The following is a 24900-nucleotide window of genomic DNA, read 5'->3' on the forward strand; positions in this document are numbered from 1 at the left end:
GACTTGCTCTTTATTATGTGTTCCTTGTTATTATGTATAATAAGACCCACTGTTTGTTGATTTTTAAAAGGTTACACCATTCGGTGGTGAAATGCTAGGATGTGGTGGGGACCAGCAATCTGATACGGGCAAAAGAAACAGTTGCTATGTTGTTAATCACTGTTTGTAGTTTAAGACACAGAGTAGAAATATTTTGCTGCTCCAGATGCTGTTTTTTTTTTTATTTTCACAGATGATGCTACAAGCTACTGTCAACCATTGGTCTGAATATATTTCCAACAACTTTATTCCTGGACATGTTCACCCCATAACAGCTGAACATAAAGATGCAAAATAGGTGTTATAAGCAGTGTATTTTTATGAACATTTAAAACAACCATTTTAATTCAGATTTTATTCACAATAGTTTGGGTTATCAGATGTTGCACGAAGATCCAGTCGGCTACAAAATGCGTGCTAGCAACAGCCACCACATGGCATGTTCCTTCGGGACTTTAATTTTTAAAAAGTCTAACTTTATGGGAATTTAAGGCCTCGTTCATCTCGCTAGGCTGCAAACTAAGTTGAGAACTTTAAACTTTTACAAGTATCTACATGTAAAAATTGGTGCATTTTGTGCAGACTGTTGCTGAGAGATAATTGTGCATGCGTACACATCCTCCTATAAATGTAAATGTTTCTCACGGCATTGTGACACAGTAACATGTTTGGGTCAGGCGGCCTATGATTAAACAAAAATAATTCATAGTAATAATACATTTACAGAATATATATATATATATATAACTCTTAGGATGTCTGAGCTATGGTTGTTGGGCATGGCCATAATGAGAGACAGGACGTTTATTCGAAAACTCTCTAGTCATAGAAAGCAAACACGATAAAATGTATCATAATCTTTTAATCTCAGACGCAAAACATTGAGCTGGTCGAATTAGTACAGGTGGTCATGGTCATGTTGGCAAACTTTATAAAGCTACGGAGAGTGTTGTGCTAAAAACTAAACGAACACTAACCTATAGTGTTAAAAGTATACAACTCTTTTAGCACTGACTAAAGGGTGACTGGCCAAGTGATGCCTTGTGCCACGGTAAAGCATGTGTTTTATTAATTAAACATAGTGATGATTTGTATAGCACCCATTGCCAAAAAAGAGTTACAGCGTGTGCCTGCTTGTAGGTGTAATTATGTTGCTGAAAAGGATTGCATGCCCCAGAGCAGCTATTTTAGAAGTTTTCATAGATTTTATTTACATTTTATTTTCAATATTGTGATTATAAAAATCACTTTTAATTTATGACGGGCACTGTCTGCTAATATATATGTGCAGGGGTGTGCATTTCCCAAAACAGCTACTTCTCTTAGCACCCTCTGGCAGCAGCCCCAAGGAATTATCACATTTTAAACCTGAAGATGCTTCTTCACATCCACAGCTTGTGTCTAATCATGTAATCGCTTTACAACGGTAGCATACAAAACCAAAATGTGTCAAGAGTCTAATAATAAATTGTGAAACACATCCTACACTGTGACTAGAGATTACTGACTAAGGGTTACAATTATTTCTGCAGGCAGTTGTTCTATGAATAATGCAAGATGGGGCTTTGCACTGTATTAACACTAAGCATAGCTCACACATTGCACTTGTTTGCAATGTGAAACATGCCAGAGTCATTTACAACCAATCACACAAGTAGACCAAGGACTTCAGAGGCCTCTGAAAGCCACATACCGCTACGGTTGACATCTTTACTCTCAGAAGGCCTTTTCACTGAATTAACATGAATCATAGCTCTAACATCTCACTTGTTTGGAATGTGAAACATGTCAGAGTCATTCGCAACCTGTCTCAAAAGTAGACTAAGTTTGTCTGATACCAGTGATTGCCACATATCGCTGCTGTTGACAAGTATACCCAGTGGTGAAAAATAAGCTCTGAAGGCCTCTGCACTCAATGAAAACGAATCATAGCTCAAACATCTCACTCATTTGGAATGTGAAACATGACAGAATCATTTACAACCAGTCTCACAAGTAGACCAAGGACTTCTGATTCCTCTGATTGCCACATACCGCAGCAGTTGACATGTTCACCTAGTGGTGAAAAATATCTGTCAGAGATACCCCGCCCATAAAATATGGCCGATATTGAGGCTGTCGCTGCTCAACTGGCCGTCCATCGGAATCAGGCCAAGGCTCGCTTTCAAGAAGATTTTTGCAAAGTTGGTCCAATTACAAGCAAGAACCCCATTATCTCAAGCGATATTGCAACCCTATCAGGAAGGAGAAGTCCTACAGAATTTCTTTTGAATTTCAAACAATTAGCTGAGCATCTGGGTTGCAGAGAAAAGTTAAAGAAATGCTACTTGGGACCTCTATTAAAAGGCGAACTACAAACCACTGATCAGTTACTTAAACTAGCCTTGAAAGCTACCTTTATATCCATCAAAGAAGGACTCCTTAAAAGAGCAGGCCAGTCCAGTAATTTGTAGCAGCAAAAATGAAGATCCATCAAATTAAACCCTGGTGAGACCCCCGTGGAAGTAGGGGAAAGAATTCAAAATGTTGTCTCTCTTTGGGTCGGCAATAAAACTTTGGAGTAGTTAGTAGAAATTATCATCTTGAACATGTTACTAACTCTGTACCTCCTTTCTTACAAAAAGCAGTATTGGAATTAAATAAACAAACCCTTAACTTGGCTATTGAGACTGCCCGAAATCATTCAGGTGCAGTAACACATTTACATTCCTTACATAAAAATAAAGATATAATAGATCAAAAGTCAACCTACCGCTCTCAAAACCAAACATTAGAACGAGGAGGACTCTCTAAAACCCAAGAGTGGACCCTGAAAAAGATCGTACAAGCGCCCGGAGGGATTAAACCATCAACACCCATCTGCTTCTCATGTAGATAGACAGGTCATTTCATCCGGCATTGTCCCAAAAGCCAAAACGAGTAATCTATGGAAATGGAATGCTTAAAAGAAGAGAATGGGATGAATAAGAGGAAGATCTAGAAACCTTTAGCGTACGTTTATGTCGATTCAAAGCTGATTTTACATATGAGAGAGCACTGGTGAATGGGAAGGTAGTCAAGGCATTAATTGATTCTGGCAGTAAACAGACAGTCATAAGAGCCAGCTTGGTCACCTCCACAGATCTAGAACATGCAGCTATGGTTAGAGTTACCTGTGTACATGCAGATAATTAAATATATCCCACAGTACTGGTATACATTAATATATCAGAGGGAAATCCCGGCTAGTGTCATTGGACATTATTCACAGGCTTCTAGAAGAGGTCATTATAGGGAGGGGCGTTCCAGAATTTTCCACCTTTCTTCAAAGAATTTATACTGCAAGGTCGCTGGCAATCTGATTTCTATTCCCAGACCTCTCCAATATGGGAATGGACAGAAACAGACCCTCATAAACACATTAATTGTATAAAAGCCCCCGATCCCAGTGCATGGGCTACTCACAGGGAACTAACGTCAACATCCAAACCCTACCAGTACAGTTAAAAAGAAACTCCATGAATATGCAAGAGTACCTGGATAAATGTTCCACTTGTCTTTTCCAGAGCCCTCAGATTAGAGGGCCTCGGAGAAAGGCACACCTGTCCACCTCACATTGGGGAAGTTCCTGGGACCAGTGGGGGAGGATCACCTAGGTGAGGGGTCTTCAGAGAATGAGGGTGGGACAGCTGATAGTGAGACACGGTATTCCTTCCTTGCCTCCTTGCCCGTACCCATAATCTCTCCCATTTTATAGGATTATGCGATGTCCCAACCCCCCCATTTTTACACAAACACCGGACCAAAGAAGAGGCTGACTGAGGGTAACAATGCTAAGTTTTACATATCACATTGGACATGTCCTGCTAATTGGGTAAGGCAAAGTCAGACACCTGACTCTTAGTACAAACATCTGATACAAATTAGCTCCCCTTCCACGGATAAAAGGCAAAACGTAGAGACACACTGTGAGCAAGTTGGAACACAACTAAGAGCAGAACTTCTGGGGTGAAGGCGAACCTGCTGGAGCAGAGCAACTGACCGATGGATGAAAGTCACAGGTGGAGGACCCCAGGATTCCTTACAGGAGGTTCTTGCCTCCAAAAAGCCACAAACGACATGTGGAGATGGCCAAATTCCAAACAAGAAGGCTGCATTGTGTTTCAGGGACGCCAACGACACTCCCGGGTGAACAACGGAGTTGGGGAGGCGAGGCCAAACCTGTGGTACTTACCTTGACTCGCAAATTGAAAGACAGTAAAAGACAAGAAAGAAGAACCCACTGTGCTAAAGAAAGATTGAAGTAACAACATTACATTGCATAATTGAAGGCTGCACACGTGTGGGTGAGACACGAAGAAAGGCAGACATGCAAATTAACTTTGAAGTAACGATAGCTGTAAAGTCAGTGATACTGAGTAATGGAGTTGTCCGACGAAAGGAAGTAGTAGTCTCTGTGAAAGGTGAAATGTTTGTAGCAATAAGGGGAATGAACTGTAAAAGTGAGGTGATCAAAATTAACCATGAGAGAAGGGGAAAGTAAAAAGGTGAACATTGAACTTTGATGCATAAACAGTGAACAACACAGACCAGGAAGCATTTGGGCAAATGACACAAGAGTGTACGTTGAAAGCTGGAAAGGCGAAGTGGTCCTGCAGAGGTCTGTAGAAAAGCAGCACATTTGAAATTATTCGACATCAGGAAACAGTCTGAGCCCAAATGAGGGCGATCAAAAGGGTAATAAGTTAGGGGAAGGGAACCCCTAAAGGAAGTGAATGTGCTTGGGCAAGGGAACCCCAGCAAGTGATTTTTCTTTTTGCTTTAAGAGGCCGGAGCCTGACAGAGGGAGAGCAATGAGAACTTTTGCTTTAAGAGGTTTGATACCAATAGAGGGGGAACAGTCCAATCTTTATGGTGAACTGTGTTGTGGAAATTGAAAAGTAAGACTTTATTTAACATGGAAGCCCAGGCGGGCCTCAATCCACTTTGTAAACTGCCTTTGTGTTAAGAATCTGAGCCAGAGTGTGTCATCGTGCCCACAGGGACCAATTTACTCTGTGCTGTCCACCGTGGGTAGGAGAGCTAACTCAGACACATTTATTCTTTATATTTGAACACTGACTTTCCTTTGCATACATCTTCCTCCTTTTGTACAAGATATAGGGAAGGTGTATGTTTTGCCGTATATGCCATTTTGATTTGACAGACTGAACTAGGACTGTTTTATTCATTATTCATGGTCGAGACCACTCCGATCCTAGCTATATTGCAAACTAGGAGTTTCTTCAACCCCATTGAAAATTCAATAAAGGTTTTTTAAACTGTACCTTTTGCCTCAGTGTCATACTTGTGATACCATGCCTCCCCAACAGTGCAATACACATCATCACTATGTTTAATATATAAAACATATGCTTTACCATGGCACATGGCATCACTCGGCTTGGCACCCTATATTCTGTGCTAACAGAGTTGTTTTTATACTTTAACACTACTGTTTAGAGTTCATTTCTTTTTTTGTACAACACTCTGCCTAGCTTTATGAACGTTTGTCACCATGACCATGACCACCTGTACTCTTTTGACCAGCTCAAGTTTTTGCATCTGAGATTAAAAGATTATGATATATTTTATCGTGTTTGCTTTCTATGGCTGCAGAGTTTTAGAATAAAAAGTCGGGCTTTCAATATGGCCATGCCCAACACCCATAGCTCAGACATCCTAAGAGTTATACATATACGCTGTAAATGAATAATTACTATATGTTATTTCATTTAACCCCAGGCCGCCTGGCTCAAGCATGTTACTGTGTCACAATGCTGTGAGAAACATTTACATGTATAGGAGGATGTTTATGCATGCACACTTATCTCTCAGCAGCAGTCTGCCCAAAATGCACCCCTTTTTATGTCCACTTAGTTTGCAGCCTAGCAAGATGAATGAGGACTTCAAATTACCAGAAAGTGTGGCCTTTTAAATTAACATGCAGAAGGAACATGCCATGTGGTGGCTGCTGCTACCGCACATTTTGTAGCCGACTGGATCGTTGTGCAACATCTCATAACCCAAACTATTGTGAATACAATCTGAATAAAAATGGTTGTTTTAAATGTTAATAAAAATGTATTGTTTGTAACAACTATTTTGAGTCTTCATGTTCAACTATTATGGGGTGGACATGCCAGGGCATGAAGTTGTTGGAAATATATTAAGGCAAATGGTTGACAGGAGTTTGTAGCATCATCTGAAAATATAAAAGCCAGTTTATGGAACAGCAACATAGTTCTTCTCTGTGTCTTAATTTACAATGTGTGATTAAAAACATAGCAACTGTTTTGTTAGCCTGTATCGGATTGCTGGTCCCCACAACATCCTAGTGTTACACCTCTGAGTGGACACATTTTTTTAAAAATCAACCAGTGATGGGTGTTATTTTATATAATAAAAAGAAACACGTAATAAAGAGGCAGCACATTATATGATTTTGACCAAAATATTTTATTTATAAAAAAGGACATTTAATACAGAAAGGAAAAAAGATTGTGAACAATCAGATAAATGCAGAGAGCAAAGGTTGTAATGCAACAAGGAATAAATATGTAGAATCAAACAACCAGCTATCAGACACTCAGCTAGGATGGGTACATCGCCTGTGTGACATTGATGATTTAAAAGTAGAGACGGCAGGAGCGCTGTGAAATAGCGAGTGGTTTAAAACCTACAGAACAATGATTCACACTTAAAAAGCTGTTGTGGCATTCAACACACACCAGCAACACCGGTTGGCATCCAATACCACTATCTATAGCTTTCCATGATTAGGCCCTGGTTGCTGCACTGTCCCAAATGTATTGTCAGTTCCTTGTGAGAACTTAGCAGTGAAACCTGTGGCGGTTCCTTGGTCCTGCATCCAGAAGCCGAGACATGCCTACGAGATGGACAAATAAAAAAAAAACAATCTCCTTTTTTGAACTGCCCCATCCATTCGCCCGTGTTAAAGTGCCACCATCGGCCAGACCCCTTAACCAGATGGGACATGTTGTGTAAAATGAATCATTTGCCATAAATCCAAGGCTGCCGGTTGTTGGTTGCCACAATCCACATCTTGGGACTCTGCCGCCTGGGCCTTCCATCTGTTGGTGACCACTATGTCACTAAAAATACAAGAAAAAGTATAGATTCAGTATAAAACATTGTTAACACAGTGAGCATTAGTGCCTTAAAATATTCTCCAACAATATTACAACTGTAGCAAGGCACAGGGTGTTGTAATTTCAGCGTAAACATATTAAAGTCAATGTTACAAACAAGTAGAGGGCCCCTAAGAATCCTTTTATATAAAAGAATCTCTGCTGCACCACTTCATCAAAGTTGTGATCTTTGGCAAAAATGTGAGTCCCACAGTGCCTGATCTTCAAAAATTGGTCCTTCGTATTGCATGCAAATGTTAGAAGTGTATATTAAATGTCCTAGAACATTCCTGCTTCACAACTGTGCTTTAAAGCAGACCTTGAAGTTTCCACAAGTAAGGAGTCGCTTCCCTTGCAGAGAATAGACACATTTTGTTTTGTGCCATTTTTGCATGCGGAATAAAATAAAATGTAGAGCCTTTTGTGAAAGTAAAAAAGATTCTGGCACAATCTAAATCATGGACTCGCACAGTCCATCAATACATAAAACATCCACACAAATATCAAGTAAGCTGTAGCACCCTGACACACGCTACCCTTAAAAAAATCTGTCATGCTGACAGTTTGTACAAAATAAATCTTGGCTATACCATTTACGCAAAATGTTTGATCTTTGGCACATACTGATACCTCTGTGTAGAATGTTTACACACACACACACATCTCAAGTAAGATGTATCCCCCTGACACATGCCAAACTTAAACATTTCATCAACTCGAGTACTTTGTCCCAATAAATTGTAGGTATACTGCTTGCACAACATGTGTGATCTTTGGCGAAAACTCAAATATACAAATACTATCATCACATTGCACGCATTTAAAATATTTCATAACTTTATCAGCGCCTTGAAGCAAAAGTACTGCATTGTGCATGTGCAAATATGCCGCATCACAAAACGACAAGTGCAGTTCTGATTTATTTAATGTTTCATTTAATCTTTGGAGTGGCTATAAGGGGACCGGGGTCCAACTTTTAATATTGAAGTGTCTGATTGATTGTGTGAGTGTCTGATTAATTATGTGGGTGTCTGATTGGTTGTATGAGTCTCTGACAATTCTGTGAGTGTCTGATTGACAGTTTGAGACTCTCATTGTTTGTGTGAGTGTCTGATTGATTGTACGAGTTTCTGATGATTCTGTGAGTGTCTGATTGACAGTATGAGACTCTCATTGATTGTGTGAGTGTCTGATTGATAGTGTAGTGGCTCTATAATCACTTACGAATGAAAAAAAACCCTTACACATGTTCAACTTCTTCCAAACTGTTTAAATCAAAATCTCAAAAACAACACACACACAAATAGAATCTGGCGTAACCGACATGCATTCTATTTCATGCATACTGCTTCCTATGTATTATAGCAACATCTAAAAATAACCTCACTCCTGCAGTTGCTTCTTGGGGCCAATGCCATTTTTCCTATCAACAGATGAACAGCAATTTATTTCATACATACTCAGCAAGAATTAGCGAGTGCCACCCTAGATTGTGAATAGTTGTCTTCCACAACATCTAACATTAATTTCATCCTACAGCTGCATCCTGTGCTGGTTTTCAGTCATAGGTTAAAAACAGCTTTGCTAACTACCTTTGTTTTTAGTTGATAAACATGTATTTGCATGGGTGGTTTTGTTCACACAGCTAGCAAAAACATCTTCTAGTCTGGGGAGATAAATATAAAGTCCATCATTACTTTCTGCTGATGTGAATAGAATGCCACTTTGTGTGTCAGCACATTCGTAGAATTTCCCAGGCCTTGTCATTGATATAAAACCCCTTGCAGTGTTGATTCACAGCTCTTTGGTGGGTCAGAAAGGGACACATGTATGGTGCACATGAGATGCTGTAGACCCCTTAGAAACAATAGTTTGGCTTTTGGACAGGATCTGGGAAGCACACTTTACTTATAAAGTAAACAGCTTTTCTTTATTTACACTCTGTATCAAAGCCTTTTCATATAAGATTGGTATACATTTTTATATCAAAATTGATATAAAAACCTTTGGTATCAAAATTTCCAGCAAAGTGTATATAAAACATGTACATTAATATTTTATTTATTACCTTTTATACTAATATCAATATCAAAAATATTATTTTTAATATTAGTTTCTATGTAAATGTCTACACAAATATGATTTTAAATATGTTTTGAATACATGTCTATAACCAGAAAAAAAAATTATATTGATTTTAATATAGATGCATATATTAAAAAAAATACGTGTATTTACATTTTTATATAACAATATAAAGTTAATATACAAATGATTGGGGTTCCCTAAAAACAAAAACTTTGGATGGCTTGTCACTTTGATATAAAATGTATATCTGCTACCTATCACCCCAGGGTGGAACCCCTCTTTGACATCAGCAATGTATCACTCTGCAAAACCATAGATTCACAGTCCCCATCTCCAGAGCAACTTTGTCAAGCACTGATCCCATCTTTATATAGATTTTATATAAAAAACGGATATGATATAAAATAGAAAATACTTCCTATAAGAATATACATTTGATAAGAAATTGATATAAAACATTTAGGATATCTATTTTAAATCAAATTTATATTCAATTTAGATGAAAGCACATCTAAAAGGGGTGGGACTAAGACAGAAACAGGGGGCATTTCCATCAGTCAAAATTTAACATGAGACAACTGCTACTGATATTAATTGTGACACCTCCCACAATGCACATGCCATTAATGGATCGTGGGAAACAGGTATGGCCTTATTTTATTTCTAAGGAGAGTAACGATTATAATATTTGTAGGGGTTTTTATTTCTGTGAACACAGATTTCTGGGTTGAAACCATAACGCTTTAAATGTACATAATGTGAAATAATCTTTCAGACATGTATGTAGCTAGCGTGTGTTAGGCAGAATCCTATGCAGTTCCCTTATGGAGCACTACAGAAGATTAGGGCTACAGGTATATGCAATGAATCCCCTTTCATATCAGTTGTGCCACACAGATTTAGTTGGTAGCTGTGGCTGAGCAGTCAGACTTATCTCAAGAGGGAAATGAGCAGTATTCAAGGTTTACACAATAGGGCTACAGTACTATGGAACAAGGAAACACTGACCAAAGAACAAAGCTCTGTATCAAAAGGAATATATATATATATATATATATATATATATATATATATATATATATATATATATATATATATATTTTACATACTCTTAAGTTCAACACACAAATCACTATCCTTAAAGCAAATTAAAACAGTCAAGAAAAGTATACACAATTCCCTATTTAAATTGTAGACAAGTGTGAACAAGAGTGAAAACTGAGCAAAACGGCACAGGGTAAACCAAGCAGCAATGCCCTCTAACAATTTGTCAAAAGGGAGGGAAAGGACAAGTTGTACAGGTTCAGACTCTAAAACACACCAGAAACTCTTCCAAAGAGGATTGTAAACAAGTTAGGCAAGGCAGTCCTTTCAGCATAGAAAACCGAGCAAAATGGCACTTCACAATATTTAAAAAGGGGAGGAAAGGTGGTTATAAGAGTTTTAGGTGCACCAACACATTTCTTGATGAAAAGAAATCTAGTAAAGGCAGTTGTAACAGATTTAGCCAGAGTCAGTAGGCCTGTGCCAGAGTCAGTGGTACAAGGCAAAGTGCCCAAGATCAAACGATTCTAGTAGATGCAGTCAAGTCTTTGTTTAACAATTTGAAAAGGCGGTTATAGAAGGTAAAAGACAATGTTAGAGGATATGGGCGGCCAACCCAGTAGGTAAGTAAAGGATTTAAAACATCTTTAGCAGTACCCAGTGAAACGGGAGGCCTGGCGGAACAATATACCTTGAAAGTGGAAGAGGCTCCTCTGGTGGCGGTAGTTCCTGCCAGTTCCTGCAGTTTGGGAGATCCAGCAGAGGAAGTGAGGCTCTTATCGTGGAGTAAGGTTCGAGTCACTGCATTGCCCAGAGATGAAGCCAGCCGAGCGTGCTGCCAAAACGAAATAAAAGGTACGCTCCTTTAAATTGCGGTCATGGTGGACGGGTGCCTGGCTATCCGGTCTCCTAGTTCTGGGCACTGGTGATTCGACCAAGGCAGGTCCTGGAAGGCGATTGGTGAACTGGTTGGCCCCACCAGCTCAAGGGAAGAAGACTCTTGCAGGCACAGATCTTCTCACGTCGTTGGAGAAAAGTGGTGAGGATCTGCAGCAGGGCTTCACCGATGGTTCAGTCGTTGCAGATGTATTCAGCTTCTCTCCTCTTCGGGTTTCTTAGTTTCATTGGCAACGTCTTGTCCTCCTGTCCTCAGAGCCCTGTTTTTATGCAGAAAGACCCCTATTCATACAGCCTAGCGGTCACTCACACAGTGGGGTGGCTATCATGGCGGGATAACCCTCCAGCCTATCAGGGCAGAATGCAACTTGGGTTGCCTAAGTAACCCTGTCCAGAGTGCCTATTCCCTCTCCCACACATCCTGTCTACCCCAGACTCAGTGGTGCCGAGAGGAGGGCTTCTGTGCAGAAGTCCGCCAAAAGGACGAACAAAGGATCTCCGCCCCGGGTTAGGATTTCAGAGAAAGACATGAGAAAGAAATAATATCAAAGATCTGGCAATAAAAACCTACCGAAGTAAAGTTAATAATAAAATACACCAGCGGTTTGTTAGAGGCTGTCAGTAAAAGTGGTAGCCTCGAACAATGGGAAAATCCCATAGGGAAATATTTGCGCTCAACTATTTATGGTAGTAACCACTGCCAGCAGCCAGAAACGTTGTTGAGAGGGACTGGACAGTACCCTCTTGAAAATGAACACTAGGAAAACAACTATTAATCCTTTCCAGCACTTCCATAGTAAGATGGGTTGCACTGGTTTTGTTCATAATTATTGACTTGTAAAGTCAATGGGGACTTTACATGCCCTGGTAGACAGTAGTCAGTCCCAGGGTATGGAGTCTATGTTTGGGGGTCACTGTGAGACCCCTGTGTTACTGCACTGAGGATGCTGTGTAACACACATGTAAAAAGATGATACCTATGAGGGTGAGAAAAACCCCATAGACCATGAGCACAAAAATAGCCTAAAACAGACATAAGCAATATGTCTAAGAGTGGGGAAAAAAGAGTTTCACTTTTAGCAGGAGAAAAAAAATAAACCCCTCAAATCAAGCAAAGCTGCTGGGGGACTCTATAGGTAAGGGAAATTAGCCTTAGGGAAGAATTCTTCCTAACAGCGTGCACCATAAATGTGGAAAGCCTCATGCTCCCAAGCCAGACTCCACCATTTTCTCACATGTCCTCATCCAAGACCCTACCACTCTCTGCCCAGCCCTCATCCCAGACGCCACCACTCTTTGCTCAGTTCCCATTCCAGACCCCACCACTCACTGCTGATTCTTCATCCCAGACCACACAACTCTCTGCCCACGTCTCATCCCAGACGCCATCACTCTCTGCCCAGTCTGCATTCCAGACCACACCACTTTATGCACCCTCTTCATCTCTGTCCCCATCACTCCCTGTCCAGTCCTCATCCCAGACTCCACCACTCTCTGCTCAGTTCCCTTTCCAGACCATACCACTCTTCGCAAAGTCTTCATCTCTGTCCCCATCACTCTCTTTCCAGTCCTCATCCCAAACTCCACCACTCTATGCACATCATTCATCTCTGTCCCCACCGCTCTGTGCCCAGTCTCCACCACTCTATGCGCAGTCTTCATCTTCATCCCCATCACTCTCTGCCCAGTCACCATCCCAGAATCCACCACTCACTGTCCAGTCCCCATTCCAGACCCCACCACTCTATGCACACTCTTCATCTGGGTGTACTTTTCTCATCATAAACCCCGCCACCCTCTTTCCAAGCCTATGGAGCATCATGTTATGTATTGCACGAAAGAACATTCTGATGCTAGAGCTCTCCCGAAAGAAACACCCATAGCCCACACACCAGGGAATAATGACCAGAACTTAATGGCATGTTCTAAGATGTGTTCTGCTCACAAGTCCATTTAGCAGTGATCACAATAACAACTCTGCCACATAGTGGGCAAACCTCGCTAGTGAGGTGGGAGTATACTCGAGGGAGGGAGTCAAACACGAATTCAAGAACAATATTCAGTCTGTGTAATTGCTGCATCTGCACGGGTGGCACAGGTACACGTTCTGATTTTTGTTAACCAAAACCATTTTTAGAGTCCCAAGGGTACCATAAAATTTCATCTGACTGGGACAGATCATGGCACCTAAATGAACAGTGCATTAATGTGGCCCTTTATGTTCCCCCTCCCCCCTGTTAAAGGAGTCCACACTGATGGTGTTGTTGCTCATTATTTCCAATCAGTGCTCAAGTCGAGGGTACACGTGGGGGTACAGAGTCCACCCACTTTTTTCAGAGGGTGGCTCAGTTCCCCCACCCCCAGCTAAAATGAGAAACATTGAATGTCCTCTTTGAATTTTACGAACTAAAGCTGAACAAAGGGATCGAACAGCAGTGGTCAGCTTTACAAGCTGGATGAAAAATGCCAAACAACTAAATGTGAAATGTCCCATTTCCGTAAATGCAAATTACAGGGAAAATGAGGTAAACTATGCTTCCTTCCCCAATCAGGAACACCAGAAGGTAAGTAGTTTACATGTAGTTTTATTCTCTTAGTTCATAAGTAGAGAAAGCACTGGAACATCCATCTTGCCCAGCACCTTAGGTCCAACTGACACCAGTAGAACCCTGCACACCAAATATACATCAACATTCCACCTAGAGTCCCAGTGACATCACCACACAAACACTCCACCTAGAATGTTAGTGACATCACCACCATCACAACACTCATAGCCATAATCAGGCCCAGCACAGATTATGACATATGCCCCTCTCTTCAACCAACGCAACACTCATGGTCATAATCAGGCCCAGCGCAGATTATGACATATGCCCCTCTCTTCAACAACACAAAACTAGACCCATGGTAGACACCCATCATAAGTGCAATATTACCAGAAATGTTATAGCTCAGTAACCATTTTCTACTCCCCCTGAGCCCAAACCACTACAACCCAACCTCTAACCAAGACCTTAAATGGAAAACAAAATAAAAAATGTACTCAACCACAGGCTCCCCCCACAACCTGAACCCACTCAGCTACAAACCCGCTGAATGAACCACAACAATGGAAGAACCAACAATAAGTCCTTCACCGTGGAGACCCCTTGCATCACAACCAAAACTAACCCACTCACCATCTAATCCCCACACAGACTTGTGGCCACCATGTCTATGTCCAACACAAAAACTCCAACCAAAACTTTAATCCTACTTCGAAACTCCATACAACACACTGTCCCCATAACTTACTCAAACCGCACCTCACTGTCCCAAAAAACACCAGACAGCACCTCCCGGACAAAACCACACTGCCCTTAGAAACATCAGACAGCGCCTCACCGCCCGCCACTAACAGCACCACACTGTTCCTTGTCAACCCTAAACAGCACTTGACTGTCTGCTGACATCCATTAACAGCCACACACTGTTCCTTGCCAACCATAAACAGCACTTCACTGTCTGTTGACATCCACTAACAGCACCACACTGTTCCTTGTCAACCCTAAACAGCACTTGACTGTCTGCTGACATCCACTAACAGCACCACACTGTTCCTTGTCAACCCTAAACAGCACCTGACTGTCTGCTGACATCCATTAACAGCACCACACTGTTCCTTGCCAACCCTAAACAGCACTTCACTGTCTTCTGACATCCACTAACAGCACCACACTGTTTCTTGTCAACCCTAAACAGCACCTCACTGTCTGCTGACATCCACTAACAGCACCACACTGTTCCTTGTCAACCCTAAACAGCACCTGACTCTCTGCTGACATCCATTAACATCACCTCACTGTTTGTTAAAAATTTCCCCTGTGACCACACTCACTCATACAAGAAATTTTAAACATGACAAACAAAACACCACAGGATAACATGTAAGCCCATAAAAACCAAAACAGTTAAAATCCATGGCATCAAAGTCCCTATGCCAAACCCCAACGTGCCCCTGTAACGCAAAGCAAAAAAACTGCAAGGTAAGTAATTGTAAATGCAAAACGAATGAAAGTGACATGGCGGCAAAGTCCCTGCGCCATACCCCCACCCACATGTCCACTTCAACCAACATGCAAAGAAAACAATTGTGTAAAAGCATACATTACAATTTCGCCATGAACCCATGAACCCCAACCCACGAGTCCATACTGTAAACCGAGGGAAGGTCCTAAACATTAGGCCACCACGTAAACACGACAGCAGTACATAAATGAGAGGCCATAAACTGCTAACATTAACCCAGGACCCAAACCATAACTGTACTAAACTCAGAGGCCACAACATAAACACAACAGCCTTAACCATTAAGACTGGCCTCACAAACACATATCTCTGTGTTGTCCTTTGTTAGATCCTCCTTCCTGATACATATGCCCCACTGGTCCGGATCCAGCACCCACCACTTTACCAGCCTTCTAGAACACTCACCGTCTACTCGCAGCTTCCACGCTATTCCTGCACACACATGGTAAATAGCCAGACTTCCAGTGGCAACGTCCACGTTTACCAATTGTGTCAAATGTTCACAGATCCCAGAGCCGCTAGCTCCATTCGTGAAGCATGCACCCTTAACACATGTCCAGATCCTATTGTTGTGTCTCTCCGGAACACAACAGATTCCACCTCCAGTGCCGGCTCTGCACTCACAAACAACGTTGTGTTCCAAGAGGACGTTGTGTTCCAAGAGGACGTTGCGTTCCAAGAAGACGTTGCGTTCCAAGAGGACATTGCATTCCAGCTGGGCCCGCTGGAACGCCAGTCCTCCGCCCACTGATGCCGCCCCACCTCCTGCCGACATCACCGTATCGACACCCAGCATCCTGAAGGATAAAACACCAACTGGCTCCGAAATGCAGCCCATGCTGCCGTCCCCATGCAGCAACGCCGCCCTCAGCTGCACCTGCCTCGGCCTCTCCAACATGCACGAAGGACCCCCCAGCCTGCAAATGTAAATAAAACAGCATGCTAGCACCGTCCAGGAGCGGCCCCCACACACCTCAAGGCACTCTTCATCAGGCGCACACGCCTGCCACTGCAAGTCCCAAACAAACGGGATACTCCTTCCATGCAGCAATAACAGGCTGTCTAGGCATCACCGTAGCCCCTTCCGCAACCTACGTCAAACTCTGGACCACCCCACCAGAGTGCACAGATCGCCGGCAGCTCCAGGAAATGGGCCACTTTAGCCCTGGCGCCACCTGGACCCTGGACCCTCCGGGCACTAGGCCACCTCAGCCTGGGCACCGCCTGGATTCTGGACCTTCCAGGCACTGGGCCACCTCAGCCCCGGCGCCGCCTGGACTCTGGACAGACTCCAATATTAGTTTCTCCGGTAATGCTGTACCCGAAATTTCTCAGGGCCACCGTCCTGGACCCTGATCACGGACCTTCAATTTCCTGCACCTCCAGCTGCCACAACTGGACTGTCAGGATCACCGACCTGGATCCTGAACTGGACCACCGCTGCACCGCCCTGCCTGCAGCTCCTTTTAGCTGGACGGATGTCACCCTGGAAGGCAGCGCTTCTCACCAGCTGCCCCTTCCCAGCAGCACAGGAAACATCCTTGCCATCAGTGATATAAACTAGGCCTCCTTCCACAATCAGCAACACCAGAAGGTAAGTAGTTTACATGTAGGTTTATTCTCTTAGTTCAAAAGTAGAGAAAGCACATCCATCTAGCCCAGGACCTTAGGTCCAACTGACACCAGTAGAACCATGCACACCAAACATACATCAACATTCCACCTAGAGTCCCAGTGACATCACCACACCTAGAATGTTAGTGACATCACCACCATCACAACACTCATAGCCATAATCAATCCCAGCACAGATTATGACAGAAAACATTTGTATTGTTTCTTGGAGTTTAAAACATGCGCAACTTTTTACCGTTTTCACAAAAACTATTAAAAGAAAATATCGCCTCTTGGTTTTGTGTGTGTTGATTTTATAGAAAGAAAATGACAAAATGAGAAATCAAACAGTAAGACGGAGAAGTAGCACAGTACCTGAATCGCTGATCTTGCTCATCAGTGTTTTTTGTTCTTCCCCTTTACATGTATAGCGAGGAAGTAAGCGTGAGTTTGTGGTTGCCATGTTCTGACCTTTCACCTTGCGCCTCTTTCAGCCTCAGAGATCACGCAAGAGACCGTGGACACCTTGATGCAGAAATTTAAAGAGAGTTTCCGCACAAATACGCCCATCGAAATCAACCAACTGCAGCCGGCGTCACACAGCTCTACCGTGGGCCGAAGAAAGCAGAGGGGCAGAGCCAGAGGTGAGCAGACTGTGCATGCGCTCTGCACTGTGGGCGTGTGAATGGAGGCAACAATAGGAATGTTTGTATGGGAAGTAAACATGTTGTGTCTTTGGGAAATACTTTATGGTCATTGCTTCTATTTCTGCCTGATGAGGTCATTGTTGTAAATCGTGCCTGGAGCAGTCATTTATTCTAACCTGCCTGAAATGCACATTGTTTTTTTAAAAAAAATTTTAAATTTATTTATTTTTTTGGCTTCTTATGGACATTGTTATCACTGTTGTCTGAACGTTTATGACCTCTAATCATGTCTGGTTGTGGAACATGTTATGGGAGTTAGAGAGGGGACTGTTTTCAAAGTTTAACACCTAAAAGGGAATAAGGTCATGTATGTGGTACGGCAGGTGTTGGACATTCACATGAAGCTGTGCAGTACATGTCGGGCATGGCATGTGAGAGATGGCATTGATGGTTGGCAGCAAATTGATCTTTCACTTTCAGTGACAAGAAATGTTCACGTGGCCCACCTGTTTCCTAAAGCAAGATTAAACTAAGGGGCAGAGCTATTGTGTAGAATGTGCACTTCTTCCTGACAAACTGTAATTGTAATTGGTTATTTATAATGTGTTTAATACCCAGAGGTTTTTAAGCGTGGACTTGGTGATCAAACATGTGTTGCTCTGCATTGTCTTGCTTCCAAGATGCGCACGTTCCCCCTGAGCTATCCTCCCGAGACAAACCCTCACAAAATGAGCAAAGGTATCCATACCCTGGCATACATGTTGTAGAGCAGAAAACGTGGATGATAACAGCTCTACCCCTAAGATTGACATTGCATCAGGGTAGCAGTAACATTTCTCATGGCACACTATCAGCACTTCATGTGACATGAGACAACCTGCACTTCTCAAGTTTGAATCCTGCAGCATGGCACACTTAGCCTTTCATTCTTCTGAGGTTGATAAACCAAGAATCATTCAAAATGGACTCACAATAACACCAGTTATCACAGTGATACGACGCTGAAGGAGTAAGGACTTAGGAGCTATATAAGATCACATATTAGCACTCGTAAATACTGCACTTTATTTAGGGTAACAGTCCCGCTGGTGGGATAGCTTGCTTCAGGGTAAAAACTGTGGACCTCATGAGGGAAGAACACTTCTAAAGGCATACTAGAAGGCATTATGCAGACTAGCACTTCCCATGGCTGAGAGTAGGACTGCATGTGGACTGGCAGTGATTTGTGAAATAGGGCAGGCTTCACAGAGGAAGTGCAGATTCTTGAAATGATAACATGGTCGGTAGCATATGTGTTCACATAATGTCATTGTAGTCATTGTAGGTAGTCTGACTGCTAGTTAGTTGCCAGTTCCTTTGGAGAGTTACAGGCCAGGCCTGACTTGACATTCAGGCCATATGGATGGTGGAAGCCCTCCTCATGGATTTAAAGGGCTTGTTCATGATTGCACGTATATGTGTGAATGTTCAGTGCTTAGGAGCTATCAGTGTCAGGATAAGATATACATTCTGTCCTTCTCAAGGATAACAGGTCTACTGATAAACTGCAGGTTCGCGTGGAGTGTAGCAGGTCTGCTAATAAACTCTCAGTGCCCATAGATATTAGCGGGTCACTTTATAGACTAGAGAGGCATGTTAAACTCTGCAGACCTGTTATTGAATAGTACACACAGAGAAGAGTAGACATGCTAACAGATGTTCATAACCCCTGGAATAGGTGATCTGCAGGCAAAATATAAATGCGCATGAATGACGTCAAGTCTAATGGTAGTGAATCATTTCAAAGGTCATTTGTGCAGGTCACAATATCCTCTTGCGTAGGCCACCTGATATATATATACTTTTATTTTTATTTTAACATGTGAAACTTAAATGAACCAAAGGTGCAGCTCTTACATAACTGTGAAATGGATGTGCACCACCGAGCTATTTGGGACACAGTATGCTGGAAATACAATAAACATGTCACTGTATACATTTAAGACATTACACCGAATCACGTAGAATATCAATATCCCTTTTTTAGGTATGAGGGCAATATCATCATTAAAGTTGTTAGTGCTTTAGATCCTGTGCCCTGCAAAACTCAAGGGGTTTTGCCTTGTCTTCAGAGAGTATATGGAGGAACAAATGAGGTGAGCAGCTTCAGGCCCAATGAGATGCAGATGTCATTTTCAAAGTATTTCTACTTGCTTCAAATGGCTTGTGTATGAAGGAAGAAAATGCTGAGGAAGCGACTTGCTGGCAGATGGCAGAGAATGGATCACCCCCCATTCTGCAGACTGGTAATGCCCCCTCTGAGGGTTCTATTACTATTAGTACCCCTACACGTTGTTGCTGGGTAATAATATTTTTTTTTCTCGAGCTGAGAAACGACAATGAACCTGTTTCTCGACTCGAAAAAAAAAAGGAAACATAAATGGCCCCCAGGTATCAGGCAGAAAACACTACATGTAGTCCCTTCTCCCTTTCCAAGGTGGTGATTGAAAGTAAGGGTAAAAAAAGGCACCTAATGCTAAAGACTTTAAATTCTTGAGACTTCAATGCAATTTAATGTGTTAACAGTTACATTGGGGACACTCTGTTTTCCACCCCCTTACAATACAGTTGTAAGTAACTTGGGCAGGATTATCTGATGTTGTTGCGTCTCTGCCTGTGTTATATTGTATCGCATATCCTCTCCCTGCCTTTGTGGATGACAAATTTAGTTTTCAGCACTGCTACCCATTGGCCCAACGATCACCTGTTTTGACTTTAGATTAGGGATGGAAGTTACTGTGTCCAGAAGTTTTTGAGTGCACTGCTGGCCCCTGATCACAAGTCACACTCACATCATTCAATTAGGTGTGCTGATAAACTACATTTTATTTTAAATGTGTGTACAGTATCAATTTACATTTTGAAAGCAGCTCCGCGCTGGGCATTGTGAATGATGACGTTTCATCAGGAGTCACTGGAAGACACTGTAAGGACAGAGTTTACATTGTCTGGGAAGCCACTCGGCGTCATTCTCTGGTGTTCAAGGAATACTGAGAAAAGAATATATATTTTCGAAGTTGCCATCACGTATTTGTGCAGTCCATCATCAAGCAGCAAACCCAGGATGCCCGAATGAAGGGCAATTCAGAAAGCTGTAAATCTGTGGCTTTTTGTCCGGCAGACTCTATGTGAAGAGGAGGGTTTTATGTCTCAGCCGAATTCCAGCATTGATGAGACAGATCTGAGAGGGACAGGGATGAGGCTTCAGTGTCTGTAACATTCATCTTCTTGCATTGCCCGGACTTGCCTCCAGGTCAACGCCCAATTCGGCTAGGTTTGGGGCAACCTTTTAGGATGGAATATTTCCATTTTGTACGCCTCACATGTAAGCAGGTATGTAGTTCTAGCCACTCCAACAGTCCTTTCATGAACTGCGAGTCCGCCTGAAACACTGCCCACAATGGGCTTCAGGGTGTCCTGCGGTAGCCCTTTGTGGGGGATGGGTTCGCCATCTATTTGTGACAAGACCAGGGTTTTGGCCGTAACAGGATGAAGTCTGGCTTGCAAGTGGGATCCACTGGTCAGATGGAATCATGACGTCTGATCCCTTTCTATGATGGAAGTTTGAAAGTTATGTTCTCAATCAAAGTGAAAGTCTGTGAGTTGGCACATGGGAGGTTGGAGAAAGAATCATTCTAGCCCAAAGTTGCATAGTCAACATCGGAAACGTGTATTTCAGAGGATGGCAGATTCAAATTTCGTGGAATGTATTGCAAGTGAGTTGCTAGAGATCCATGATTCAATATGTGCATGTTTAACATCTGGGCTGATCTATTTCCACTGCCCAGATGGCAATGGGAGAGCAAGAACCAGATGTCAGGCCTTCTCCGTCTACGCTCCCAGACTCTGGAACCTCCTCCCCGTCAACATCAGACTCGCCCCCGTGCTTATGGAGTTCAAGAAGGAGCTCAAGACCCTGCTCTTCAAGGATTTCCTCCTCTTTAACACCTAGGTCCACAAACCCTCCACTTCCCAGCCTTCTTGAGACTGGGTGATTTGCTCCCCACTCTTGCATCCCCTGGATGCTTGTAGACCCCTTACTGTCACTTTCCCGCCCTGCAGTGTTGTTAGCTCTTTTTTCTCTGCGTCCTTCACCGTGCTTTTACCCCTATGCTTGTAAAAGGCTCTGTTGGTTCCTGAAGCTAGATTTGCGCACAATGCATACTCTAATAATAATAATAATAATAATGCTGTTCGAATGTCCATGGCTTTGGAATATAGCAGGTCTGCTGGTAGACTGCTAGTGTGTGTGAAGAGAGGTTATTGTTTTATTTGACGGGTTGAACACTGACCCTTCTCCGCATGCAAATAAACATGTACTGATATACGTGTGCTCCCAGTGAAGTGGCAGAAGGTGAGTTGGTAGTCCAAGATTGCCTGTGAAGATTAGCCAGCCTGCTGGTAGACCGCTGAAGTATGTAGAGGAGTGCCGGTGAGCTAGTAGATTGTTGACTGTTGTGAGGTTGTCAAGTTGTAGGGTGTTTAGTAGACACTAAGTACACAATGACATGTACACTGATAGACTGGTGATCCCTGTGAAGTGGCAGAAGTTGTGATGGGGTTCTACCTGTGTCTGTGAATGGCGGCTGGTCTATAGGCAGACCTTTGGTGCCTATCAAGGTTGGCAGGCCACCTGGCACACATTCATTGCCTGTGAAAATGAAGACCCAATGCTTGCCTGTATGGGCCAGTGCAGGGTGGCAATTCTGCTGCTATAGTCTTCTTTCTTGTGAAAGGTGACATATATTCTGGTGCTATGTTATTGTCTTCTTTTTTTTTTTTTTTTTACAAAGGTGTGTGTGCCTTTTAATGAAAGTAGAAACAAAAAGGGAAATAGTGTTTTCGTTTTATTGTATTGTTTATAGCGCGGAAATATCTAGGAGCAGCAGATCGCTGTACAGGAATAAATACCACTATGCAGCCCTGCCTTATGCTCATCCATCAAGCCCTGGCAGGTCCTGTGGCGGGCAACAGGTGTGATGGTACACGTACCCTCCATGTTTCGGAAAGAAGGTCTACTGGTTCAGCTGCAGTTCCTGTGAAGAGCATGCTGGCAGCTTGTAGCCAGATTGCTGGTAGACCCTCGCTGGCCATGTGGTGTATCTGCAGAGCCCTCCCATGGCAGAAAATGGGCACTTAAATGTAGTCTTTTATTTGTTTTATTTTAGAAGTGTGTACTCCAATGCTGAAGGGCAAACAGTTGCATTACAACAATTTAAAAGCGTGTGTGCTTTGAGCAATTATTATGGCAGTGATTTAGAAAATTGGGAATCTTAGGCGAGTGCAGGGGGGTCGGAATCGACCAGTTAGTCCCCATTGAACCAACCCGGAGGAGGTACCGGTATGGGAGACAGCCATGGAGCTAATTGCTCCAGGGCTACCAGCATACTCGGAATGAGGCCCTACTTCTTTACCTGCAACAGAAAGCATGAGCTTGCACATCCATTCACTTGCATGAAGCATTGTTTTGTTAATCCAACTTAAGAAGTCTGTGTAGTGCACTTTTATGGCATGACAAGTACACGGAGACTGGCAGTGCACACTAGCAGATTTTAGTTAGCAAGATAATGCGTTCAATTTGTTATTTTTTGTTGTCAGCGCAATATTTTTTTGGTATTGTTTTAAATGTCAAGTTGTCCTGCCACACTGTAAGCAGTTGCCGGTGGAGATTTACATGCCAAATAAACATGACTGTATGATTGTTCATTTATTAACTATGGGCATTAATATATTTAGCATTTTTTTTTCCTTCTACAGTTTTCATGCCAGCGTATTTAATTGTGTCTCCCAAGCTGCCAACAGCACATCACAGCCCTCTTGCTCTTGTTCCCGCTCAGTCCTACTAACATACCCTGCCTCGTCCTTGCATTACTGATCCGCCAGAGCGCCAAGAGACCATGCAGGTGGCAACAGTGCACGCTATTAGACCCTTTAAGATAACATAACATATTTTATTTGGTTGGCTTGAGGCCTTCAAAGACGCTGCCCTCTGTCCTAAAATCCTGCTCTGTAAAGAAAAGGCACTTGCTGTATGTTTCTTACGCACCTGGGGTGTTGCTAGGTCTGAAAAAGATCCTAAGCTGCACAAAAGCTGGTACTGTCGGGACTGGGGGCTAGCTATAGCCTTTTGGCTGTGCCACCGAGCTTCTATCCAGGGCTCCATCTCGTTCCTCCTTCTTGCCACGCCAGCCTCACCCCGGTCGGCCTCTCCTCTATACAGCATATGGACACTGGCCTGCAGGAACGGTTGCTGGGCACCAGGGGCCAGCTCGAGGTGCTGATGTTCGGTTTATTTGCTGGCTCTGCTTGGGTTAGTGTTGGACACGCGGTGCCAATCCAGACGGCGCTCTTGGCAGTGCGCTGGGAACACATGGCATTCTTACGCTTCAATGCTCTCCCTCCCCCGTAGCCCATCGTTCCGTGCACAGGGCCTAAGCAGAGGCAGGACACATGCGAGATGTTTGCACCTCACGTGGAATGTCCCCGGCACCCTTCAGCACAGAACTGCAGATCCTGGGATAGCGTTCTGCGTTTGCTGTGTCAAGTCACTTCCACGGCACCGGTGAGCTGTCACATACATGTCCCAGGTTGGCTGCCTATCTATGCTCCTGAATAGTCAGTGAGACACATCTCACAACCTCCGGAGACACTGCGCAATTTGCGCATAAATCGATAAATGCTCACATGGAATCCCGCAAAGTGAGACACAAGGAGCCAGATCGGTGCCAACAGCCTGACAAATGAACAAATAGCTGTGTGCATAGACATTAACATGGACACTGTGACACAAGGACTCGCCCATGTTTACAGACTTCAATCCTTTCTCATTATGCTCCGTAGCAATGTGCTAACAGGCTCATGCAATCTCAAACTCTGCATTGAACACAACCACTCTGCTACCGCACCACAAACCGCACGCACTTCACAACACCCAGCTCAAAACCATAGCATATACAAAGATCCCTCAAGACCACTGCTAACAAACGAAAACGCACCTGGGCTCAGTGACTGATTTCTCTGAACTGAAGCTGCAAACAGCACATCAAAACTCTCTTACTCTTCTCCCCCTCACTTCCACTAACATACCCGCAACCGTCCTTCCCTTTCAGGTCCGCCAGAGCGCCGAGAGGCCACGGAAGTGGCAAGAGTGCACAGTAAAAGACCCATTACATTCGATGACAGAACCGAGAACTGGGTTTTCTACCTACAACCTTGCTATATGCTGAGAAAGGGAGAGGAGAGAGAGAGAGGGTGGGGGAGAAGTTCAGCATCTGAGCCATCATTGTCCTCGG

The 24900-nt window shown here is 43.1% G+C and overlaps 1 protein-coding gene across 2 annotated transcripts in view; it reads left to right on the top strand.

Annotated features, from left to right (window-relative positions):
• The window catches only part of ASTN2 (astrotactin 2), a 3972579-nt gene that overhangs the window by 947280 nt on the left and 3000399 nt on the right, over positions 1–24900 (top strand). For both annotated transcript variants that reach the window (XM_069609664.1, XM_069609663.1), the window contains exon 4: positions 17417–17566. In XM_069609664.1, the coding sequence (XP_069465765.1) occupies positions 17417–17566 (150 nt within the window). The remainder of the gene's footprint in view (positions 1–17416; positions 17567–24900) is intronic.

This window comes from Ambystoma mexicanum, chromosome 8 (genome assembly GCF_040938575.1).
Source record: "Ambystoma mexicanum isolate Mex_15411 chromosome 8, UKY_AmexF1_1, whole genome shotgun sequence".
NCBI classification, from domain to species: Eukaryota; Metazoa; Chordata; class Amphibia; order Caudata; family Ambystomatidae; genus Ambystoma; species Ambystoma mexicanum.